The sequence below is a fragment of the Cantharellus anzutake genome (assembly GCF_015039405.1).
Source record: "Cantharellus anzutake strain C23 chromosome Unknown EI90scaffold_158, whole genome shotgun sequence".
NCBI classification, from domain to species: Eukaryota; Fungi; Basidiomycota; class Agaricomycetes; order Cantharellales; family Hydnaceae; genus Cantharellus; species Cantharellus anzutake.
This window is the reverse complement of record NW_024067108.1, coordinates 62,483-83,664: the sequence shown is the minus strand read 5'-3', so window position 1 is coordinate 83,664 and position 21,182 is coordinate 62,483. Positions and strand designations below refer to the sequence as shown.

Genomic DNA, 21,182 nt, shown 5'->3' with positions numbered 1-21,182 from the left:
CACCGCCCTCCAGTAGCTGGATGGGAATATAATTGAGCAAGCTCTGAGCTGATGCGTTCACACCGATAAGGCTCCAATGGCAGCAGATGGGAAAAAAAATATGAGAAACAGTGCCAAAGTTTCTGACGAACCACAAAGAGATTCTAGTCCACTTCACAAGCCACCAGTCCCTGAAATATCTCTGAGGCAAGTGAGCGGGCGAGGATTAGAAGCATTAGTCTAGATGAGCATGATCGGGTTGGATGGTGTCAAGTCCAGGAGCGCGGCCGGCCGCGGAGCGAACGCCTCCCAATTGGCAGCCCCTCGTGCCATGGGTCAGTGGGTCGCGAGCCAGAAAGCTGGAGACAGGCAAAGCTTCCTGTGGCCGATGAATCATCGCTCACTGCAGCAGGTACTGTCGCATGCTGCACAGCACAGAATTAAACTGAGTTATTTACATAAAATTTCACAGTTATCATCTAGTGTGTGCTCGGCCACCCAAGGACAACCGTGGATTGGCATAACACATGCTGATCATTTCGACATTGTGTGCGTGCGGGTGCTGCACCGCTAAACACTAACTTCCAAAGAAGCTCGTTGGTGGGTTCATTCCCATCCACGTCGTGGGCATATATATGAAGGCATAGGGATTCCTGTACATGATTTCGGCACTTATGGTAACTCGCAAGCCACATTACTGAGCTGGAATTACATAGCCATCCAGCATCCTAACTCGATCAATTTGAGCATAGAAAGAGGATTTTTGACAAGGAATCATCTGCACAACAGTCATGCAAGCGTGACCAACCAAACGTAATCGAGGCATCACGAATACGACACTATACAAATACTGATTATAATGGCGAGATTTCAGCTGACTCTAGGGTCTATTTCTGCACATCTACGCTGTCGAAAACAACTGGGACTCGAGCAAATCTCGCAATATCTCACGAAGCAGCCTGACAGATCAATATTGCTCCGTGCCATGACCACTGACCCTGAAGATGAACTCATCGGCGTGGCCCTGTCGGTATTGCCTGATGAGATCTTCTACAAGCAAACGTGCTCTCCTGTCGTCCTGACCGATCACGAAGCATAGCCCTCGGATCCCGGAAATATTTTTAGTGAGAATAAACTGCAGCAGCGGTAGCAGAAATCTAAGTTCAGTAACAGTGCTTGGTCCACCTGCACCCGGATTCAAATCTAGGTCATTGATCGCCTGGAGGAGCTCCGGCTGACCCAGAGTGTGAAGGTCGGGGGGATTGTGAGACTGGCCAGGCGGCACCGGGGGGGCGAGTATCGGCGAGAGGGGTAATATGGCTAACGACCATTTTCTGCATGAGACATCATCTGGATTGGGATACCGCAAGAACCTACCGTCGAAGGTGCGTTGATGCCCGCCGTTCAGCCAATCCGCGATTGCTCTTCTTGCCTCTGCGAGTCTCGCCTGATCCTGTTGGAACAGCTTTGGGTGATAATGGAGCCAGTGCTAACTAGAATACTGACGTGAAACCAGACAGGACGCCCTCCTGGGATTGCTGCAAGGCACTCTAAACGGAGCCTTGCACACTCATCACAGGGATGAATACCTTGGTCACTTGTTGCATAACCAGGGCATGCCTGGATCACAATGGGGAGGGTCATGAATACACTTTCAAGCTAGGCAGACAACGTTGAACCTCACCTTCTTACGAATCCGTTGGCATGTTAAGCAAGAAGGTGCAGAGTCCATATGGATTGAAGGGAGATAGCTAGAAGTGCTGTTGGATTCTAGACAGGATTGGCGAACCGAGAGAGATCTCTTATACCAAGGGTTTCCGCTGCGCATGAAACAGACGGCGCAAATTTCACCTTTGGTCGCACCGCGCACGTTGTGGCATGCAAAATTAGCGCTCGAGCGTACGAGCGCATGTATGGCTACCAGTAAGGTGGAATCAGCACCTTCGTACTCCCTCGCGACAGCCGACTCATCCCTCCTGAGCAGTTTCTCAGCATAATTAGGACACTAGGGAACCAATCTAAATACGAGTGTCACAATTCGGGAGAAATGGCCACCCGAAGTCTCTGGGGAAAAACATCCTACTACGATGCAAAGAGCTAGGTTTGAAGGTGTCACTCGATCAGGCAGTCTGGTTTTCGCAATTCTCGAGACTTACATGATGCATGCATTTAATAAGCGCGCGCGCTCGCAGGCACTTACAAGGCAGCACATTTCTTGGGCGCAGGCTTGCCTCATGCCAGAATAAGTAGGGTCCTATGCCAACAATCTAGGGAGTAACTAGATAGCAATGTGGAGCCGGAAGTGTGGACATTCCGCTTACAGTGTCTTGGAAGCAGAGCATGGGAATAGGGTGGTGGCGAGATCAGCGAATACCTCCAACGACCGCGCGATCACTCACAATGAAGCATACAACCCCAGGGACATAAAAACAGGAAGTACTTATGCGTTGAGAGTGTGTCCATGCATGACAATAAAACTTGATCGACAATTTCTGCCAGTGACAGGAGTGATGGGGCTGTCCAAGTAGGCTGAAGCTGCGGGAGTGACAGAGGCTGGTCACCTGCCTAGAGTGACATGTCGAACCAGTAACTCCAGGTTCCGCGTTCAAATGAACGCAACCCATTCTGCCTATCCGTCCCATAAGAAGGCCCTAGATATTCCGGGTTGCTTCAGCCAGACATACCGCCCAAATGGATGAAACTGGTTCCATCGGATCGGTATAACGTTCGTCATGTGCAGCGGAAATGAATAGCCATCGAAACGGGGTCCCCTATGAATGTAACTTTCCAGGGTCCTTTGGCCTTCTCCGTTGAAACTATGCAGGAAAAGGGGGTGCTCCCGTTGGGATTCTAGGATTCGTTGCGTAGATACGGGCAAAAGGCCAGAAGTCCGATCTATTTAGTTGAATAAGAGTTCACTCGATTGCGTCGTGGATTTTGAATCCAGTATCACCATCTTGATGTGGATGTAAGCATAGGTGAAATAATGAGATTGCAGATGGACAGTCAATCCATCGCTGCACATCTTCTTTAGGAAAAGTTACACTTAATTTAGTTTACAATTGTGTATTCTATGAATACCTGCCCACTGTGAAGTCTAGATCGCCTATACCAACATCTTGGGACGCGTTCACAATCGCTTCCCTCAATATATTCTCCTCATCCGATCCATCTACAACCAAAACAAGCCCTTGAACTTGGGGGAGGTGCTGAGTGACAAGATGCGACAACGTGTCTAGGACCATATATAAGGGTGTGTCGTCCCCTTGAGATGTGAACCCTGAGGGAGGACCATCCAGGATGGGAGACAGTTGGAGCATTTCTGACGTGCCACAATGTGTGTGAGAAGCCTATAGGTATCGAGTGGTGTTTCTTACCGTCGGTGCCACGGTGCTGCCTTGGGGCTAGGAACCGTCTGATTTCCAGTCGACACCGGGTAAGCTTCACATGATCCTGGATGAGTAACAGTCAGTGATTGATCATGATATAGTGGGACTGTGGCCGCCTGCATTAAACCAGTGAGGTCGGCCGCCGTCTATGGGCGGGAGACATTCAAGGTGGAGTCTTTCGCACTCGCCGCATGGGTCACCGTTGGAGCAGTGTCCGGGACATCTCTGGTATTGCTTCGTGATTAGGGATTCTGTCGGGATCCTGGGCTGTTTAAGTCATACCTTTCTTCGAAGCCGCTGGCAAGTGAGGCAAGCTGACATGAAGGCGGACGCTTTGGAGAGGGTTACTTGGCTTTGCAGCTTCTGGTCGCAATCACGGATTTCATGACTTTTATACTAGGTCATCGAAAAGCGACAGGGTCAGGAGAAATCCAACGCAGCTAGTGGACGGCCTCGCCCCGCGAGACATGCATTGAGTTTATGTTTATTAATGGCCGAATGACAGCGCAATTTAGAACGACATGCCGATAATCTCGACGGAGCCCGTGTGAGCATCCTCAAGGAAAAGGGGCGTGGCAATTCAGCATATCCTGAGGATGGGATTAGCCCCAGGCGCTCCCATCCATACTACGAAGTCGGAACTGTACCCAAGCTTAACTCTACCAGGATCAGAAGTCCGAACGCATTGGTTCAGGTATGGATGCTACATAGAAGCTCAAACTTGAACACGGGGCAGCAACTTCAGGAATACAGAGGGTATAATGAAATTACGATGCGCGCACGTCCTCAAATGCGTCAGTGGCTAATTAGTGACGGTCATACTGTCATAGGAGAGTGTGGGCCATGAATCGGGGACCTCTTTCGGTAGGTAACGGCGCAGTGCAATGCCGCTCATTCGTAAACAAAATGAGGCAAGGCCATTCAGTCATAACGACCTCCCACCGTCAAGCGGCGTGATCATTTGGGGCGATCTCACAAACTTCGAATGGTAGCTGCTCGTGCCGAGCCTGGGATTTGCAGAATAAATATATTCTGACCGATGAGGGGAGTTATGTGGAAAAATAAGGAAAAGCCCAGCCGACAAATGGGAGATACGATCAGATGGACAGCAATAGCGCTCATGCCGGATCGAGCCAGAACTCAGAAGAGCAAGGATATGGACGCTCAGCTTCCTCCTCTCAGTTCGATCCGTCTGGGGCCGCGATTTAGCGCTCACAAACGTATTGAAGCGAATCCTGGAACAGCGGTGCGCTGGAGGAAAATATCCAGCGCAACTCAAAATTAAGCGCCAGCGCAGTTCAACGAAAGTTAGCATCAGCGATACGATATGCTGTGGCGGCGCATCGGCGGAGAAGAAGGCTGCCAAAGTTGAAGGCACCCTTCTGAAACTAGCCGAATAGCGAGCAGTCAGGAGAAAATGATTTAATAAGGCATCGCCGCAGAATCGGCTGTGAAAACATGGAGACTTACCCGTGGGTGGTCAAACACTTCCAATGTTGTTTATAAATTTGTTCATTTTCGGTGACGATCAATTGCGCTGAGCCGCGCGGAGCCCTCATGACTCGATTTCTTGCAGGTTGTATCTCAATTGCTGGTTTGCGAGGCGTCGAAAGTTAAATGTTGAGTAGGCGGGACCCAGCTCTCTATTGGGAAACAGAATTGAAGCTTATTTGGGGGGTGCTATGGTGAGCCCGCCCCCATGTCATGTTCCAACGTGTCTGGGACTCCGTATTCTACAATTCGCCGCCGACTCCATACCAGTATCTTGGCGTAAAAAAGTGGATGCTCAGGTGTTGGAAGCGGCTGTGTACTTGAACAGCGAAAGAATGTTGCACTTCAGGCCGAAAAATGGGTTCGATCAACCAAAGGAAAGGCTCTCGGCTTGGGTATATTATATAGAGCCTGAAGTCCTGCCTATGGCTTGGGGTGTATTGCAAGGTTTTAGGGGCTTGGCCGTTGTCTGGCACACAACCACCACATGACTTGTGTGTTTTTGTTTCTAAATTACTTATTCTGGATGAATGACTGGTGAACGTCTTGTTGTTGTTATTAATATTATGCAATGTTCGGATATTAACTTGCAGACAACTCGGGCAAATAGTGCCTCAAATTCAAAGCTGGACACATGTGTTCTGAGATGGTCGAGCTGAGTTCTGAGGTGTTCGAGCTGAGAGCGTGCTCCAAGTCCAAAGGAGATACACAAATATCACAGAGCAAGTGAGTTCATAGGTTGGGATCAATTCGAATACACAGACGAAGAGATGAAGCGGAGGTTCACAACCCCGGTTAATGAGGCAGGACCCGCCACTCCGAATGATCTTGGCAAGCAGTACTCGGAGTCAATATGCCACTGCAATTAGTGATAAACGAAATCTTACGGACATCTGTACCCGTAGCCGCTGTGTAAATGAGAACCCAGTCAATTTAAGCTCAATAGAACACTAGCAGATTACATATGGGTCGATCCCACTACTGCACATCTGACTTGTTTCTCCAGTTCTAGGACACAAGCGAAAACACCAGAATCAATCCACTTCCGATGTTTGATCGCTTTGCATTACCCTGAAAGCGAGATTTCCAAATCGTCCATCTAATGAAAGCACGTCAACAACCTCCTGGAGCGCGTCTCCAGCATCCTCGTCTTCGTCATTACCCAAGACAAGTCCGACCTCCTGGACCTGAGGCAGATAGGTATTAATAAGATAGGAGATTGTTCCTAAGGCATACACCACGGGTTCATCGGTTTGAGGTTGCACTACATCCGCAGGGCTTTGGCTGCTTGGGCCGGATCCAGAACCCACTACATTTCCTTGCGGCACCGGTCCGGGGAGGTGTTCGAAAGGATCTCAGAAAGTGCCAGAATATCTGCGATGGCACTAATTAGTTAATGTAGGCTTGGGAAATAACCACACAAACCATGCGGCTCCCGTGGTGCCCTAGAGGTTGTCCAGGCTCTGATTTCTTCTCGACTTCGAGTTAATTTCTGATTGTCCTATGCGAGAAACCGTCAAATGGAATATGGGGGGGAGGGGTTGTTTTGGGTATTATTCACATTGAACCACTCAGGACGGCGGAACCTAGGACGTAATTCGGGAACGAGACATTCGAGATGGAGTCTTGCGCACTCGTCACAAGGTCCTGTATTGTTCGTGATCCCGGGACATCGCTCCACATAGAGTTAGTACATCACATTCGGGGGGGTAAAGGTATTGCGTACTTTCTTGCGAAGTCTTTGACAAGTGAGGCATGGGGTTTGCGTTGAGCTCGCCATTGTTTGGGGTGATAAAGGCGGTGTCAGGGCCGCTGGCCATTTATACCCTGCTGAGAGACCTGGAAGCTGCTGTGCGATCACACCTGGGCGTGAGCGCTTCGTAAAAACGGCGATGCGCTGCAGACCATGGCGTATCAAGAAGTGTGTGGGATAACCCCCATTTTTATTCCCTTTTATGGTCTGTAAGGTGAACCCAGTATACAACGTGGGTGGTAACGCCCTGTTATGATTGGACAGCGAGGAGTCGTACCGCGAGGATGGTTCCTGTGCGCCGCCTTGAGCACACCAGGCGGAAATGTGTGAGATGGAATGCTGCGACGTCGTTCTCCGCGCTCAGGGCTTAATTGCTTCGCAAATGAACAACGTTCACATTGGTTTTGGTTGGATGCATGGGGTCGCTTCACGTCAGTCCGGCCAATAGAGGAAGATTGCACGTCTCTTAGTAGTCTTCCCAAGTTGGTGGGTGGCGACTTGGGATTTTACGAGTAACCAGGTTCGGACGGCAAATATTCAGGAGTACAATGAAGGCCCCATTGCACGCCCGGAACTAAGGATGTAAATTGCAGACACGATTGTGATGGATTGAGCAGGTGTGCTGGGCGAAGCAGCGCAGTCTACCAATTGGGTCATGAAGCCCTTTGAGAATCTCGCCCATAAGGGTGCACTTGAGCTAGAGCAGAACTAAGTAGCCGGAGAAGATATGCTCCTCAGTGTCCGAATTCGGTTCGAACGTTCAACTGACCGTGAACGCAGTCGAATTGAGAGTCGAAGTCCCCAGCCATAAGGAATAGAGCGACTAGGGGAATAATAGCTGCTCAAATCGGGACAGTATAACTAATATGTCAGTCCATGGCTCGGGTTGCCGGTTTGTGGCGAGAGCCGTGTGGGCCAGCCGCGGTAGCGAGGGATTCGGGTGCGAGAAAGGAATCTCACGAGGGTGCTGCTGATCACAAGAACCAGGCCGTGAGCAACTTCATAGGGCGTCGAATCCTCCGCATGTTTATATAATTAAGCACTGGAGTAAAACCACAGATTACAGATGGCGTCGCGCAATGAACGTCATCACTGCACATCTGGGAGCAGAATCAGCTAACAGTCCGAACCCTGAAACAAAACATTCAGTTCCTAGTTTTCAACCCGGAACCCCAAGTTGCCTGCGAGCTTGGCAGCTTCGCGAGCAACAGCAGATTTGAATGCCTCCTTGTCTTCATCATCCTTCACCTCAAACACAACCTCGCGGACCTGGGGCAGATATGAAGTTAAGAGAAATGACATAACCGGCAAAATGAACCCAACGGGTGCATCGATGTTATGGTATGTTTCGGGTTGCAGGGACGAAGTCGTTCGGTTGGGTGGGGTGTCATCTCCGTCCCTGTTTACATCTGAATCAGAAGAGTGACGATTGAACTTGGCACCGGCACTTCTGACTCCATGGGAGAAGGTATTTCCGGAGAGACCTGAGTCCGATAACACGGTCGTGTGCGCGGGATCCGCTATGATATGCAATGTGGGATTTACGAGGAAGGATTCGCAAGAGGCTGGTGCCAGCTGGTTGCTTGGTTCATCATGGTGTTGCCTTGACAGAACAAACTTAGGCAGGATCGCATTTCCAGGAGATGAAATGCCTAAGATGTTTGAAAGCAGAAGAATGCCTATAGCATAAGGATACGGTTAATGGAGAATGTCTTGCGAGGGGTTTGCCTGGCCGTACCCTTCTCACTCTTAGTCAGGCTAGAAGATGACCACTTCTCGATTTCGTCCCTGCATCGTACAATATTCTCAAAATCCTGCAGCATATGGTGGTGAATTGACAATCTCAGAAGCGGAACCACGCTTACACTTGAAAATGGTGTGTCATCAATGTGACCAGTAGGGCCAGGAAGACACTCGAGATGTAGTCTCGCGCACTCATCACACGGTGCATCATCAGTAGGGCATCCTGGACATCTCTGGGGTGAGGGTGGGGATCAAGATGTCGAACGCAAAGGCGAGAAGGCAACAACATGCCTTCTTTTGAATCGCTGTGCAGGTAAGGCATCCAAGGTCGTTTTGGGGTGGTATGGTAGCCAGAGAATGCTGTTCCATTGTTGAGTGAGGGCGTAGCAACTTAACATACAGCGTTCCTTTTAACACGAAGGACAGGTATTGGGTAAGTCCGAACGTAATTGTTCAAAACGCGCGTTGTGGGGGAGCCTCGTGAAGCATGCGCGCGGGGAGAAGGAGATGATACTATCACGCATGTCACTATCTGTATGGGCGAGGGTGGGCGTGTTGATGGCCACGCTGATACCATAGCCATATAGACTCGCCTCTAAGATACCGGGTGAAGATGAGGGAGGCGCAGATAAAAGCACTTTCTGAGTGGTAGTATGCTTTGGAAAGCCAAGCCCAATAGGCAAGGCGCGTGCAATTCGCGGACATCATTGGAAAGAAGATGCGACGCCTGAGAGGCATGTGGATCTTTGGGTGACTCAGGAAGGGCTTCCGCTGAAACAAACGGCCACTGATTATTCGGAGTTTGATTGCAAATCCACCTCTATCAGTCTAAAAGTACCAATGTTATCATTTGAAGGCCGGTATTCCTGGCAGCGATGAAGAGCCGGCGAGTTTTAGAATGGGTAATGAGGTTTGTGCAGCCTTACGTTTCACTCTTGGATGTGAACCGCCTGTAGAAGGCGCAAGCACCGTAGAAAACTCACCTCGACGGCACCCAATGAATCAAACCTTCCTATTTACACCAGTGAGGAAGCTAGGCTGATCTAGACTCGATTCCGAATTTGCAGGACATCAGGAAGAACTAAGGTGTGACACATCGGACAAAGAAAGATGCTCCGCGGCCGACCCGCGGTGGAGGATTCCTTTGTCTCAAGTTGAAATAGATTCGGCAAGAGGAAGTGTGCCTGGAAAGCCGCATTCGTATTCGGCAGGCGAATGACACATTGACAGTGCGAAGAATGTTCTAGTGGGATAGCGCGAATCTGGGGATGTCAGCACGGCAGGGAAAACGTTGTGGCTGGAGCTGCTGAAGTCCGTAGCTATGGGAGGACCATTTAAGACCGGAAAGGTGATTCCGAGGGACGGTCCGGGATGGCTGAAGGCACCAAAAATGGCGAATCCGATCCACAAACGACGTCAGCATGGAGCCCACGAAGCAACATTGCCCGCTGCAGTAACTAAGATGAAGCATTCGCGCGGGTGGTAGACGCTATTTCGGGAGGGGTGTAAAGAGTGCGCGGCTGGTGCATTTCCAGTTCCAGACGAGGCACAGCTTCTGGTTGCAAGCACCCAACACCTAACGGCGCAGCGCAGCGCCAAACGAAGGCAGAAGCTTGCAGTAGGAAAGGGTATGCTTGGGCATGAGGAAACCGGTCATAAGGCATAATAGGAATGATCCGTTTCGATACCACTCCATCATGGACAGCCCTTCTCCCAAGTGCAGGTGGGTGGTCAGGCGATGCGGAAGGTGCGTTGGGGGAGGGTTCTAAGCTCGGCTGACGGACCATTCCGGGGATATTGTCAATCCTCCAACAAGCTGAGGGAATTCCCACCATAGGAGGATGATTTCACCATACACGCCCATCCTCGTGTGAACGTGGTACAGAGCCGAAGGATGGGATCCTTTCGGTTGCGCACGGGATGGGCCTAAGCTTCGGTGCTCAGGATGGAGCTGGGAATTGCTGACACTAGGTTGTGATGGGATACCTTGAAACTCAGATAAGGCGAGCGAGGGCCTTCTACCACGTAGTGGGTGAGTGCTGAGCAAGCTCTGGCACCTGTCTTTCTGAGCGGTTTTAACAGCGAGCGAGACGGAGCATGCCGGGGTCCAACTGACGGAGGATGGATATAGAAGACTATTCCTATGGCTGGCAAATGGTTTGGGCGACAGAGAGCGAATCAAGGTCGGATGCAAATCAGCGATACACTAGTAATTCACATGACGTGTGCTCGCATACGCAGGGAACACCACTCTGAGACAAGGACGGGGTTCTGCGAAGGTTCTGGGGATTATGCAGGCAGCAGAATATGCGAGCGGAGTGTGTGAGATATTAATCGCCGTTTATTCAGCAGTAGCAAGGTGAATGATTCACCGGAGGGTATTTTTATGGTCGAACTCATGTGTCTTCTACTTTATTTTCATGGATTTTATTCCGAGGCTCCCACCCTTGGCGCTCCCAGAATCCAGAATAGTGTACCCTGAAATACATCTAGACAGTACTGAACCAGAGGATCAGCCAGCGAACTCCCTTACAGTGTAATTGACGATTCCCTACGTATAGTGATACACTGGACAACCTCAACTGCCGCGCAGTCAATGGTCATGAAGCGGCGGTAGAGGCTGGGGTTCTGCCTAAGGCGGCGGGATGACGAAGAGAATCACCCAGAATAAAACAAACGCGTGCTTGTGGTTCAGTTCAGCGCGAAGTGTACGGTTGTCTGAATATGTGGCTTGCACATGCCAATCTTTGAAATCCCAAAGGAGCTAAACACTTTGCTGGTTGACACGAATCGCATTTTGAGGACAATCCAGTGATGGGTCTCACTTGGGTGCAAGGGTCGGAGTGAAACAGGCGAACGGCATGCAACGCTTGTTACTGAGCACGGGATAAGTCTATACAGGGGATTTAGAACATGCAAACGCCTGGATGGTTGCAGGAAATGTGTTCTGTTTGCTGAACTGTTCGATTCAACCTGTGATGAGAGCAGGCGTCCCGTTGGTGAATCTCAAAGTAAACGGTAGTAGGTGACACTGGCATGGGCAGCATGCAGGAGCCGTTGATGGGGGGATGGAGAAATGGCATTAGTGTGTACTTAGCCACCACGACATCAGCGAGACATGGTCGAGTGGGCGGATTGTCAAAATGATACGACAGCCGGCAACGTAGTTCAAGCGAAAGACGGATGCACATAGTGTAGAAATATCCTGAATGAGATTGTTCAACAAGATCTTGGAGAATATATGCTCAACCCACATGGATATTAATGTCTGGCTCTGCAACGAGTCAGACGGCCGAAAATTGAGCAACTCCACAATGAGGGGTAATCATGGAGCCTTTATGTCGTGGTAGGAATAGACCTGTGAACCCTCATGGGCAAGTTTGTTGGCAGCAGAGCTTGCATTGTGGTGCGCTCGCGTGCCAGTAAAACAGACGCTAACGCGGAAACTCATAGCACCACTCCCTCAGACGACAATCCCAAGGATTTGACTCCATCATTGAGACAACACTAGGGAGATGGACTGGTACTGCCATGTATGTGGCGCAACTTTCCACAAAATTATTCTGGCAACTCCCATCATACCCTCAATTCAGTTGTGTCGACACAGATTGTAGTTTGTCTTAGTTGCGTGGCAAACATCAAATCACACGTTGGTAAGTAAGCAACCAAAACTAAAATACAAAAGAGAAAAACAACGTGAAACTTTCGTCCAGGGTGCTCGAGATGGGAGGTCGTGAAGGGGGATGTTGGACGCGAGAATAGCATATGGGGTTCTTCGATGAGAAATATGATAGTGTAAGAAAAGGACGGTAAACAGTCTTGAAGTGAACAGAAACGAGGCAAGATAAATGATTTGAGAACGATCGCTAGGTAACCTAAATACTCCCACCCAACTGTCTTACTCGCTCCTCGGCATGCTCAGCTCTCTGCAGGGCCTCCGAGAGGTCATTCTTCAGTCTCTCAACTGTGTTCTCCAGATTGCGCACATGCTCCAGTTTTCTCGCCCGGCTTCTTCTCGCCGCCACGGTATTTTGCCTCCTCTTGGTCTCAATGGCATCCTCTAGCGCGGGATCTAGGTCATCTTCATCGCCAAATGCTACAGAAGACGGGCGCTTCTTTGAATGCACCTGAAAAGCGGCGGGGATAGCTTTGCGGGAAGTTGCAGAAGGTGTGACATATGAACGTAATTGAGTTGGTGCATCCACGGGAACGAGGTTGGCGGGCGTTATGTTCCGACGGTGACCAGTGACTCTCCGCTTTGGCGGGTGGGGATTAGAAGAGAGGACCATTGGAGTGGAGGGGGCAGAGGGTAAAGGGGGAGCAACAGGCGCAGATGAGGTTATGGCAATGGAAGACGGTAGAGACAGTGTCGAGGGGGCAGAGAGCGGTGAAGGTGGTATGGGGATGACACCTAGTTGGGGCGTGTTTGCTATAGTGACGAGGCCTTCAAAGATGTTGAGGCCGAGCGCCGACGCTGCTGACGTGTCCTTAATATCGGCACAGCTTTGCTGCGGAAACTCGGCGCCAAAGAGTGGCATGGCAAATGGAAGGTCATCACAATCAACGTCGTGTAGAGCGGGGCTGGTATCCATGGCCGACCCAGGAGAGAAGCCTAGTGCAGGTGTTGGGAAGGCTGAAGAAGGTGTCCCAACCCCAACAGACGTAAGAATGGTGTCGATATCGATGCGCTCGTCAAAGGGAGATCTGGTCATGGCGGTCTGCTCCTCAAAGAACTCGTCAAAATTCAGCGAAGCCGTCGTGTCGACTTGCTCCACTTGATTATGAAGAGGGGCATCTGACGATGCACCATGGACGTCGGTCAGCCACAAGTTTATATCTACGCCATCAGGTATGGGAGACACACCTCTACCCAGTAGCGCCTCTAGTTGCAAATGCCGCACAGGGTCGGCGGAAACTGAAAAGTTGGCTTCGGTCTGCATGTCGAGATGGGTTATTGCCGAAGTATCAGTGGGTAATGGTGTCTTGCTAAGCATGGTCATATAAGAGGAGCTCAATGCCGATATATTCGATGAGGCGTCTGGCTTTATAGTGGTCAACACCAATGAATGGTTGGGGGGTGTGCTTGAATTTGTACGAGGCAACGGTGGTAATGACCGAGGCAAGTCATGGTGAGTTAGTAAATCAGCTAAAGGTTTAGTCCGAGGACTCTGAGAATCGTTTGTCAACGCATTGTCCGAGGTAAATTGGCAAAAGCCATCGCTGGTTCCGTTGGAATGGAGGCCATTGGTAAGAGCAGGTGTTTGTTGGACCGGTCGTTCTAGAGGGAACGGGTTGGGGTTTATAGGGAAGTCATCGCGACTTGGCGACTGATAAGGATGGTTGTTGTGGAACAAGGGAGATATGGCTGAACCCGAAGGGGTAGAGTGGAGGGGATTATCACTGGTCGCCGTCAATAAGGCCGGCCTTGATGAGTGAGGAAGCGTTAGCGCGAGTCCAAGACGAACAGGATACGACGAAGCAGAAGGCGGCGGCATCCACCGGCCAGAGAGAGAAGACGTCGTGGAAGACGAAGAAGCGGCGGCTTCAGTGCTCGGACGATAGCTGCTCATGCTACTGCTGCTGGTCGAGGTCGCCGACGAAGACGCACTGCGATCCGATACAGAAGAAATGGAGCTCTTGGAGCCCGAACGTGCCCTCGCGAAGGTGCTGTGCATTGGTCGGCGAGGCGTTGCATTGCCTGCGCCGGTACTGCGTGCTGCGCTTCGTCGTAGATCGTAGGGCATCGTTGATTTCAAGTCGGAAATAGGGGTGTGGTGGAGAGTTTGTACGTGACGCGTTACGTTGTACGCACTCCTACCCACATAATCGACATGACAGTCGACTGGCGCAAACGGGGGGATGTGATGGCAGGGCATGGATGGGACTTACGGGTTTCTTATATCTTGAGCTTGCAACCCTTGTAGATGGGGTTGAGATGAAGGGCAAAGTTGACGAAGCAGGGGCTGACTGCACTCGTCGAAGGAGATGGTGGAAGAGAGGAATGAGGGGAGTCAGTTTTTTCGCCATAGGTGCTGATTAAGTATCGGTCCCGTCACTCACGGACCCCGGCCACCCTCGGCATAGCATGTGCTTTGCTTCCGGGGTCCCCCCCCAGGCGCCCATCTTCCAATCCACCAGGGTCGGCTGGCAACCCGCAAACCCAATTTGCGCTCTTTTCCACTCTGTAGAAGCAACCCCACCCAAAGATGGCTTCTCTCAGCAATTTTGACTTGATTTTTCAGCGCTACATCGGGCTAACCCTTATCTCGCCGGCAATCAGCAATGCACACGTGAGTGCCTGAGCACTGCCTGGGCGCATGGGCGCTTTCCCCTTCAACCTGGAAAGGGCAACAGGCACAGGCCTACCGCGCCAACCCCCCAAATTGGGGGGAGGCTAGCCTTTTTTTTCCTTCCTGGTACGTTGTCCAGCGGTGCGCCACCCTCGTACCCACGTTCGCAAACGCTTATCATAGTTCCAGCCTTTGTTTCTTTAAGTCATTGCCGAGCCCGATGGCGATTCCATTCAGTCCAGATACATGCTTCTGGCTAAGCGCCCATACCGAAGGGAGACACTAACTGGGAATGTTGGAATCCAGAACGCGCTATATGCCTCTTCGTCTGAGTCACACGGATCCATGTCTCAACGGTTACCGAATTAGTTAAGTACAAGCAGACCATTGTCGACAGTCATTTTTGTTTCTCGTTGCACAAGTTCCTGGCTGGAGTCGACGTAATTAATTGATGAGATTTACATCTACCACTGGTCATCGTCATCGCGCCAATTCCCCGCGTGACTCGCGTTGCACGCGTCTGAATATGCGGACGTCCATCTCTTCTCCCCCTTTTTATTCGGTTTTGTGTGATTATGATTCCGTGTCCTTGCCGCGTCCTATGGGCAATCGCTCGATGACCTGACAAGGAGAGTCTGATCCGGCTTTCTTGGACAACTTCAGCGCTTCGTCGGCCCTGGTTCTGCGGTGGTCTAAGCACGATTACTATTGCTGGTTCGCCAGCCGGTGGGACTTGCCCCAATAACCGTGATGTGCTTGTCCGTCTGTTGCATGTTACGTCTTGTCACCCGTTCAACACACTTATTTTGTGACCCAAAAATAGCCTGAATCTTTTTATATCCAGTCTCAATAACCTTTCGTGCCCATCCTAATTCGCCATGTTTCTTTCCATGATAATCCTTTCTCCCAAATCAATGAAAAGGCAGGGGAAGCCAAGGAAACACTTACCGCCACGTAGATTAGTGTATGTTGCTTGCGTATTGCATTTGGAGCGGATCCAAAGCGGCAGGCGGGGAGGTGATGGGAAACCCAAATAATGGGTTTCGTTGTGTGAGAGAAGTATGGCAGAACTTCTCAGGGTTCAAAGTGGTGCCGACCTATTGACGTTGACGTTGAGAGGAAGAAACTACGGAGAGGGGGAGAACACAAAGTCAAGGATGGAGTGGTGCTTCACCGGAACTTTTAAAGGGTTCCTGGGTGGCCGTCAAGAACAGTTGGTGGGACACGTGAACGAGTGCGGTCGTGAATACGTGAGGGTGTGATGTCCTCACTGACGCCATTGTCATGTCTCGCATGAATTTCGCTGACCTGCCCAACCTCATTCGTTGACGAGCCGGACCTCTCACTCATGTAGATAACCTCAGGGTTTAACGCGAAAGCCCCTCTGGGGACGAAAGTGGAAACGAAGATAACGAATGCAAATGCGCTGAAATGGATTCCACCCACAAGGATGAGGGCATCGTGCACGCTGCCCCCGCGGACGACGACCCGGTCAACGTAATCCCCGAGAAATTTCGACACAACAGCGTAGATGATGATATAGGATGAGTAGAGGAAAGCCATGATACTCCCAAGGGACGATATCTTGGAATCGTCCTGCTCCTCGTCTGAATGGGTGAGGGATAACTGAATATAGGCGGACAGTGAGACATCACCTGCCGCCCATCCAAATGATATGGGGATAAAGCAGGCGCCCAGACGGTAAGCGACGATGGTCGTACGAAGGCCGCGTTCGTAGAATGGAACCACCCAAATGATCATGAGGAGCAGAGCGTCGAGGCGCAGCCAAGGTATGGGGGTCTTGACATTGCGGGCAAAGAGGAAGACGAAGAGGGCACCGTGTAGTTCGCCCAAGTTAGAAAAGGCGACAAAGACTTGGGCAAGACCAGAGTTGTTGAGGATACGGCGGGCGTAGATGGGCGCGATGATGTTTTCGAGATACCGGTGGCAATGGAGGGCGACGCTATAAGAAAAGAAGAGCCACACATACTTGCGATGGCAGAAGACCAGCTGGCACCCTTTGAGAATCGAAAGGAGGAAGAGTCGGAATCCTTCGATGACGCCTAGACAATATGTGATGAGGGGGTGGCGTTCCGCGCGATTGACACGGGCGAGGAGGGAGGTGTCAGCTCCTTGAGAGTTCCCAGATTTGAAGGAGAGAGCAGAGATTTGGAACCAGACGATACCAGCGAGGATGTAGAAGATGGGCGTCATCATGAAGGAGCTGTTTTTCGAAGCACACCATCAGCTATGGCGGTTTCCTTAATGGTAGCTGCCTTCTTGCAAAATCAAACGCCAACTTACTAATTATTGCCGAACTTTCCGATAAGCATCGAGCAGGCAAAGGCACCGGCTGTTCCGGACACTTCATAGAGAATATGCACCAAGGCATCCATCCTCCTTAACTTCTCCGGGTGAGGGCCCACAATATCCCTTGGGATAACTCGGCGGATGAGTTCTACCATACCGTAAGCGATACCTGCGACGATGTAGATAGGGAAGAGACCGTTTGGATTCCAATCACCATATTTGACTTGCTTGTTAGGCGTGGTGGATTTGATCCTACCGCCAGTAGCGCCGTCAACGATAAGGAGGAGGGCTGACATGATTGCAAAAATAAGGATGGCGCTGGCAAGGATTGTGCGAGTTGGCAACTTTTTGACAAGGGGCGCGATAAGGATTGCGCCCACGCATTGCATGGCGGTGTTCAATCCAGTCAGGATGGCCAACTTGCCAAATGTGTGAGCAGCCGTGAAACGATCTGTGGCCATTGACACAACAGAACCGTTGAACAGCTCGAGACCGAACTTGTATAGCATAATGCCGAGAATATATGTAGCGATGTTTCGCAGTTCGGTGGGGCTGTAGAGCGCAATGATCCGCTTCACTTCATGGACGAACGTCATCCCGGAGTGGTGGATAGAGTTGTAGGAAGGGAGGCAGGATCCGAAGAAGCACTGAACAAAATATGTTGTAGAAGGGCGCTTTATATCATATATTTTTCTTACAGCTACCTAAGAATTGCTTGGCTGAATATATTGGGAGCCATTCTGTAATCGGGAAGATAATGAACACTGGCTGCCATGCCAAGGCTCATTCCAGAATCCAACGGCAGGTCTTGCTCAACTACTACATAAGTCACCTTGGTGCCCATTCGTCAAACCCTCAAGTTCACAATATTCATACGGTGAGGTCGTGACGCGCGGCGCTTGAGTCGGATGCAAACTTAGACCTGGTTGTTCAGCAAGTGTCCACTTCACATCACTGAGCCGCCATTCAAACTTTTGATTGCTGGTCGATTACTTAGATGGACTAATAGTGCGCCCATTCTCACCCACCGGTCATTCATCCAAATTAGGTGTGCGGTTTTCTATCGCTTGCTGTAAGTACAAGCTAGAGACTGAGCTCGGTGAGCTGCGTACCTTTTCCACCGACACACTTCAACATTTCCACTGTCGTCTGGAACTGCTCTGCCATCTTGCTTAAGTCTTTAACCGCGAGTCGGACTTGTCAAGCTCCTCGCTGAACAGAATCCCTCCTCACATCAGAGCGAATCGTCGCCCCGAAAACCCCCGCCCCACCAAGGTCCGGGCACAAAGTCCCAACTCTCGGATCAACGTCTTGATCCAACTCCCCCATTCCCACACACACAGATAATGCCGATTTCCAACGGGCGGAATTTGTGCAGCCGGTCCAGCCATGGAATGAGGATGCATTCAACCGTGAAGAGACATTTGTGGAGGGAGCTCGAAAGCTTTTGAGCCTTACAGCAAGGTGCAAAAAGATCGACGCGTCAAATTTGGCTAAATGACTTAGCCGGATCATGTGGAAATCCAAAAATGGTAGCTAATTTGGGCAAAAATAGAAGCCAATATAAAACCAATGTAACCATATCTGTTGACAGCTCAGCTGGGGTCCCGGCATTGAGTGCTTAGACCGTCCCACGTGCAACAACCGTGTTTGTTGTTGTTGTTGTTTATGCGAAGCACAAGCTGATGAGATCTGACATTGGCAGCCTTCTCATCGGTGACCGTAAGTCAGGTATAAAACGCGCGTCTCATGGCTCTTGTTCTGCACTGACTCCTGGAGCCTCAGTTTGCATCTCTCAGCACTCAATTTCACTACAATGAATTCTATTCAGAAACTCAACCTCGAATTCTGGGAGGAGAATCGTGAAAAACGCTCCCTATGGCCCATTGCATACCTACTCGGAGCAACGGACCTGGTTCCACTCCCTAGAACTCGGCAGGATGCACTCTCAAAATGTCTAGTCAATGGGCATGCAAAATATTTGCCCGACAATTCAGCCATTGTTCTTGATGCCCTTCTTGACGGCAATGGCCGAAATGATCAGGTGTCATGCTGGGTCCCTGATGATTGTTCGTCCCACTTCCGTCTCACTAGTACTGCTTACATCTGTTTCAACATTCTCAACCAGCTCTATATTTTACAGGGGATCAAGTGCTTTCCAGCAATGCCATCCGCACGCGTGTTCAAAAGTATCTCAGTCATACCATGACAACATCAAATGCGCCAATCACTCTCGCAAACGCCATCAATCTATTCGAAGGCATGACCACCCAACCTTCCACGTCATCCAATGTTACTACTCAGTCTGAGCTATCATCGGTCAATAGGGCCTCAGCGAGGCTAGCCAGCAAAACTGCTGGGGCCAAGCAGGGTTTTGGTGAGTCATCAAACTCCTTTTCGTTTTTATGGACTACCTAACGCCCTTTCAGGCCTACAAGTTGAAGTGCCCCTTCATACCCTGGACCCTTCTAAACCAACAGTCCTCCATGTCTTGGACATCCTTGATGACTGGACTGCTGAACAGTCGCTGGCGAAGATCACATCTGAGATGGGCATCAACCCTGAGAACCACCAAATCGCGTATAAAACATCCAAAATGAAGGTAAAGGACAATGCTATTATAATTGACTGTGCAGAGACTCTTGCAGCTGGACTGGAAGTTCAACGCCAAATTCAATCCCGTGCTCATGAGCAAAAGCGCATGAAAATATTCAATCTCGTAAGTTATACATTCTGAATACCATACAACTACTCAGTATTCAACCTGTAGTCTGCTGTTGAGAAGACTACTAGTAAGGCGAAAGGCAAAAAACCTTCCACTCGATCCGATGCTAGCCCACCTTCAAACTTGCGCAAAGAAACCTTCAAACAACTGATCAAATCCACTTGGTGCAATAGACACTCGCGACAGTGCTATCCTCACCCAAAGGCAGATTGGGAGCATCTATTTTTGTCGAACGAGGTCATGGATCTGTGGGCCAATCACCTGGTACGTCACCTTGACTTTTTTTTGCTATCATTGCCATTTGGCTTTACTCATTTTTATTATTCTATTTTCTGTTGTGCATTGTAGAGTCAAGGTACAGTGGGTGTAACATTGGAGAGGCCACCTCAACATAAAGTGTTTGATGTATGCAATGTAAAACGTCAAAAACGCTCTCGGTCTCTATCACCTCTCCGCTCCATCAAACGCCCCAAGATCTCTCAGTCCCCAGATATTGAACGATCTGGCAACGCGATGCTGACAAAGCGCCCTCTGTCTATGTCCCCTCTTCACAGCTCCAAACATCCCAAGATTACTGAGTCACTGCTCATCACTGACCCGATCGCGGAGCCTGGCACTTCCAAGACCACCAAGTCTGTGCATGTCAACACATTGGCCAACGCAACTGCAGGACCCAGCTCTCTGAACCATGCCCCAAACCCAATCACGAAACCTGGGACTTTCAAGATCACCAAGCCCATGCATGTCAACCCATTGACCTCAGGACCGAGCACCCCGAAGTGTGCCCCACTTATCGACTTAACCCTATCCTCGTCATCACCCATTGCTGCATCGCCTTCGCACATCCGTTACCAACGTCAAGTCAAACGCAAGTATCATTCAGCAACAGTTGTCGACATCCCATCGTCACCATGCAGGCAGCTTTCGCGCAAACGGATCAACTCCCCACCCATCACTTACCTCCTTGTACCCGACTCTGGGAGTGAGGATGACATTGGTTTTGATGTTAAACAGGGTCACACTGAGGTGGAGCCTGGTCTGGTGGAGCTCAGTAGCGATGATGAGCTTGTTGATGCCATCGATGAAGCCTGATGGCAAAGACACGCTTTTTCTCTGAGTCACGGCCCACCCAATCAGCCATCCTCAGTTTTACTCTGATTTTCATTTTATCATTATAGGTTAAAAACACCCACTGGTTCGGGTTGGGGGGGACCCTCGGGGCCCTCTCAAAATCCCCCCTATCGTACACAACTTTGAACTATTGAAACGACAGAAGCCAAACCAAACAACATGTATCATTGGATTTCACCATGTTTGATTTGCAATCATTTGAGTGACATGGTATCTCAATCACACATCAAAAGACAACATGATAATAATTGCATGCAAGATTTGATCATGGGTCAATGTACAATGAGTTATATGTAATGGTGTTGATATACTTGAGGGTTGTTGTATTATTGAGCGCGCATGAAAAGACGACATGATAATTTTCTGCCAAA

At 50.2% G+C, this 21,182-nt stretch overlaps 8 protein-coding genes across 8 annotated transcripts; 1 reads left to right on the top strand and 7 right to left on the bottom strand.

The window, feature by feature from the left end:
- Positions 1-711: 711 nt before the first annotated feature.
- On the bottom strand, positions 712-2,034 carry EI90DRAFT_3091061 (uncharacterized protein). The gene is made up of 4 exons (XM_039062363.1): positions 1,664-2,034; positions 1,486-1,599; positions 1,357-1,432; positions 712-1,299 (listed from the first exon to the last, which is right to left on the bottom strand). The coding sequence occupies exons 1-4, from the start codon at positions 1,805-1,807 to the stop codon at positions 947-949; spliced, it is 687 nt and encodes a 228-aa protein (XP_038908464.1). The 5' UTR covers positions 1,808-2,034; the 3' UTR covers positions 712-946.
- Positions 2,035-3,991: 1,957 nt separating this feature from the next.
- EI90DRAFT_478674 (uncharacterized protein) lies at positions 3,992-5,093 on the bottom strand. Its single transcript, XM_039067675.1, has 2 exons — positions 4,839-5,093; positions 3,992-4,756 (listed from the first exon to the last, which is right to left on the bottom strand). Exons 1-2 carry the CDS (start codon positions 4,925-4,927, stop codon positions 4,294-4,296), a joined length of 552 nt encoding a protein of 183 aa, XP_038908463.1. The 5' UTR covers positions 4,928-5,093; the 3' UTR covers positions 3,992-4,293.
- An 873-nt stretch (positions 5,094-5,966) lies between these two features.
- On the bottom strand, positions 5,967-6,793 carry EI90DRAFT_479016 (uncharacterized protein). The gene is made up of 5 exons (XM_039067677.1): positions 6,586-6,793; positions 6,421-6,534; positions 6,285-6,360; positions 6,096-6,233; positions 5,967-6,046 (listed from the first exon to the last, which is right to left on the bottom strand). The coding sequence occupies exons 1-4, from the start codon at positions 6,637-6,639 to the stop codon at positions 6,169-6,171; spliced, it is 309 nt and encodes a 102-aa protein (XP_038908462.1). The 5' UTR covers positions 6,640-6,793; the 3' UTR covers positions 5,967-6,046; positions 6,096-6,168.
- A 971-nt stretch (positions 6,794-7,764) lies between these two features.
- EI90DRAFT_3136320 (uncharacterized protein) lies at positions 7,765-8,677 on the bottom strand (the record flags this gene model as incomplete). The annotated part of the gene is made up of 3 exons (XM_039064791.1): positions 7,765-8,291; positions 8,351-8,400; positions 8,478-8,677. The coding sequence occupies 3 exons, from the start codon at positions 8,675-8,677 to the stop codon at positions 7,765-7,767; spliced, it is 777 nt and encodes a 258-aa protein (XP_038908461.1).
- Positions 8,678-10,795: 2,118 nt separating this feature from the next.
- Positions 10,796-11,907, bottom strand: EI90DRAFT_3091050 (uncharacterized protein). The gene is made up of 2 exons (XM_039062362.1): positions 11,610-11,907; positions 10,796-11,560 (listed from the first exon to the last, which is right to left on the bottom strand). The coding sequence occupies exon 2, from the start codon at positions 11,544-11,546 to the stop codon at positions 11,262-11,264; it is 285 nt and encodes a 94-aa protein (XP_038908460.1). The 5' UTR covers positions 11,547-11,560; positions 11,610-11,907; the 3' UTR covers positions 10,796-11,261.
- A 109-nt stretch (positions 11,908-12,016) lies between these two features.
- Positions 12,017-13,147, bottom strand: EI90DRAFT_3091049 (uncharacterized protein). Its single transcript, XM_039062361.1, has one exon. It carries the CDS (start codon positions 13,065-13,067, stop codon positions 12,231-12,233), a length of 837 nt encoding a protein of 278 aa, XP_038908459.1. The 5' UTR covers positions 13,068-13,147; the 3' UTR covers positions 12,017-12,230.
- A 2,680-nt stretch (positions 13,148-15,827) lies between these two features.
- Positions 15,828-17,551, bottom strand: EI90DRAFT_2948948 (major facilitator superfamily domain-containing protein; the record flags this gene model as incomplete). Its single annotated transcript, XM_039055377.1, has 2 exons — positions 15,828-16,869; positions 16,950-17,551. The coding sequence occupies 2 exons, from the start codon at positions 17,549-17,551 to the stop codon at positions 15,828-15,830; spliced, it is 1,644 nt and encodes a 547-aa protein (XP_038908458.1).
- Positions 17,552-18,771: 1,220 nt separating this feature from the next.
- Positions 18,772-20,772, top strand: EI90DRAFT_3294357 (uncharacterized protein; the record flags this gene model as incomplete). The annotated part of the gene is made up of 5 exons (XM_039067425.1): positions 18,772-19,024; positions 19,099-19,332; positions 19,385-19,674; positions 19,726-19,944; positions 20,029-20,772. The coding sequence occupies 5 exons, from the start codon at positions 18,772-18,774 to the stop codon at positions 20,770-20,772; spliced, it is 1,740 nt and encodes a 579-aa protein (XP_038908457.1).
- Positions 20,773-21,182: the final 410 nt, after the last annotated feature.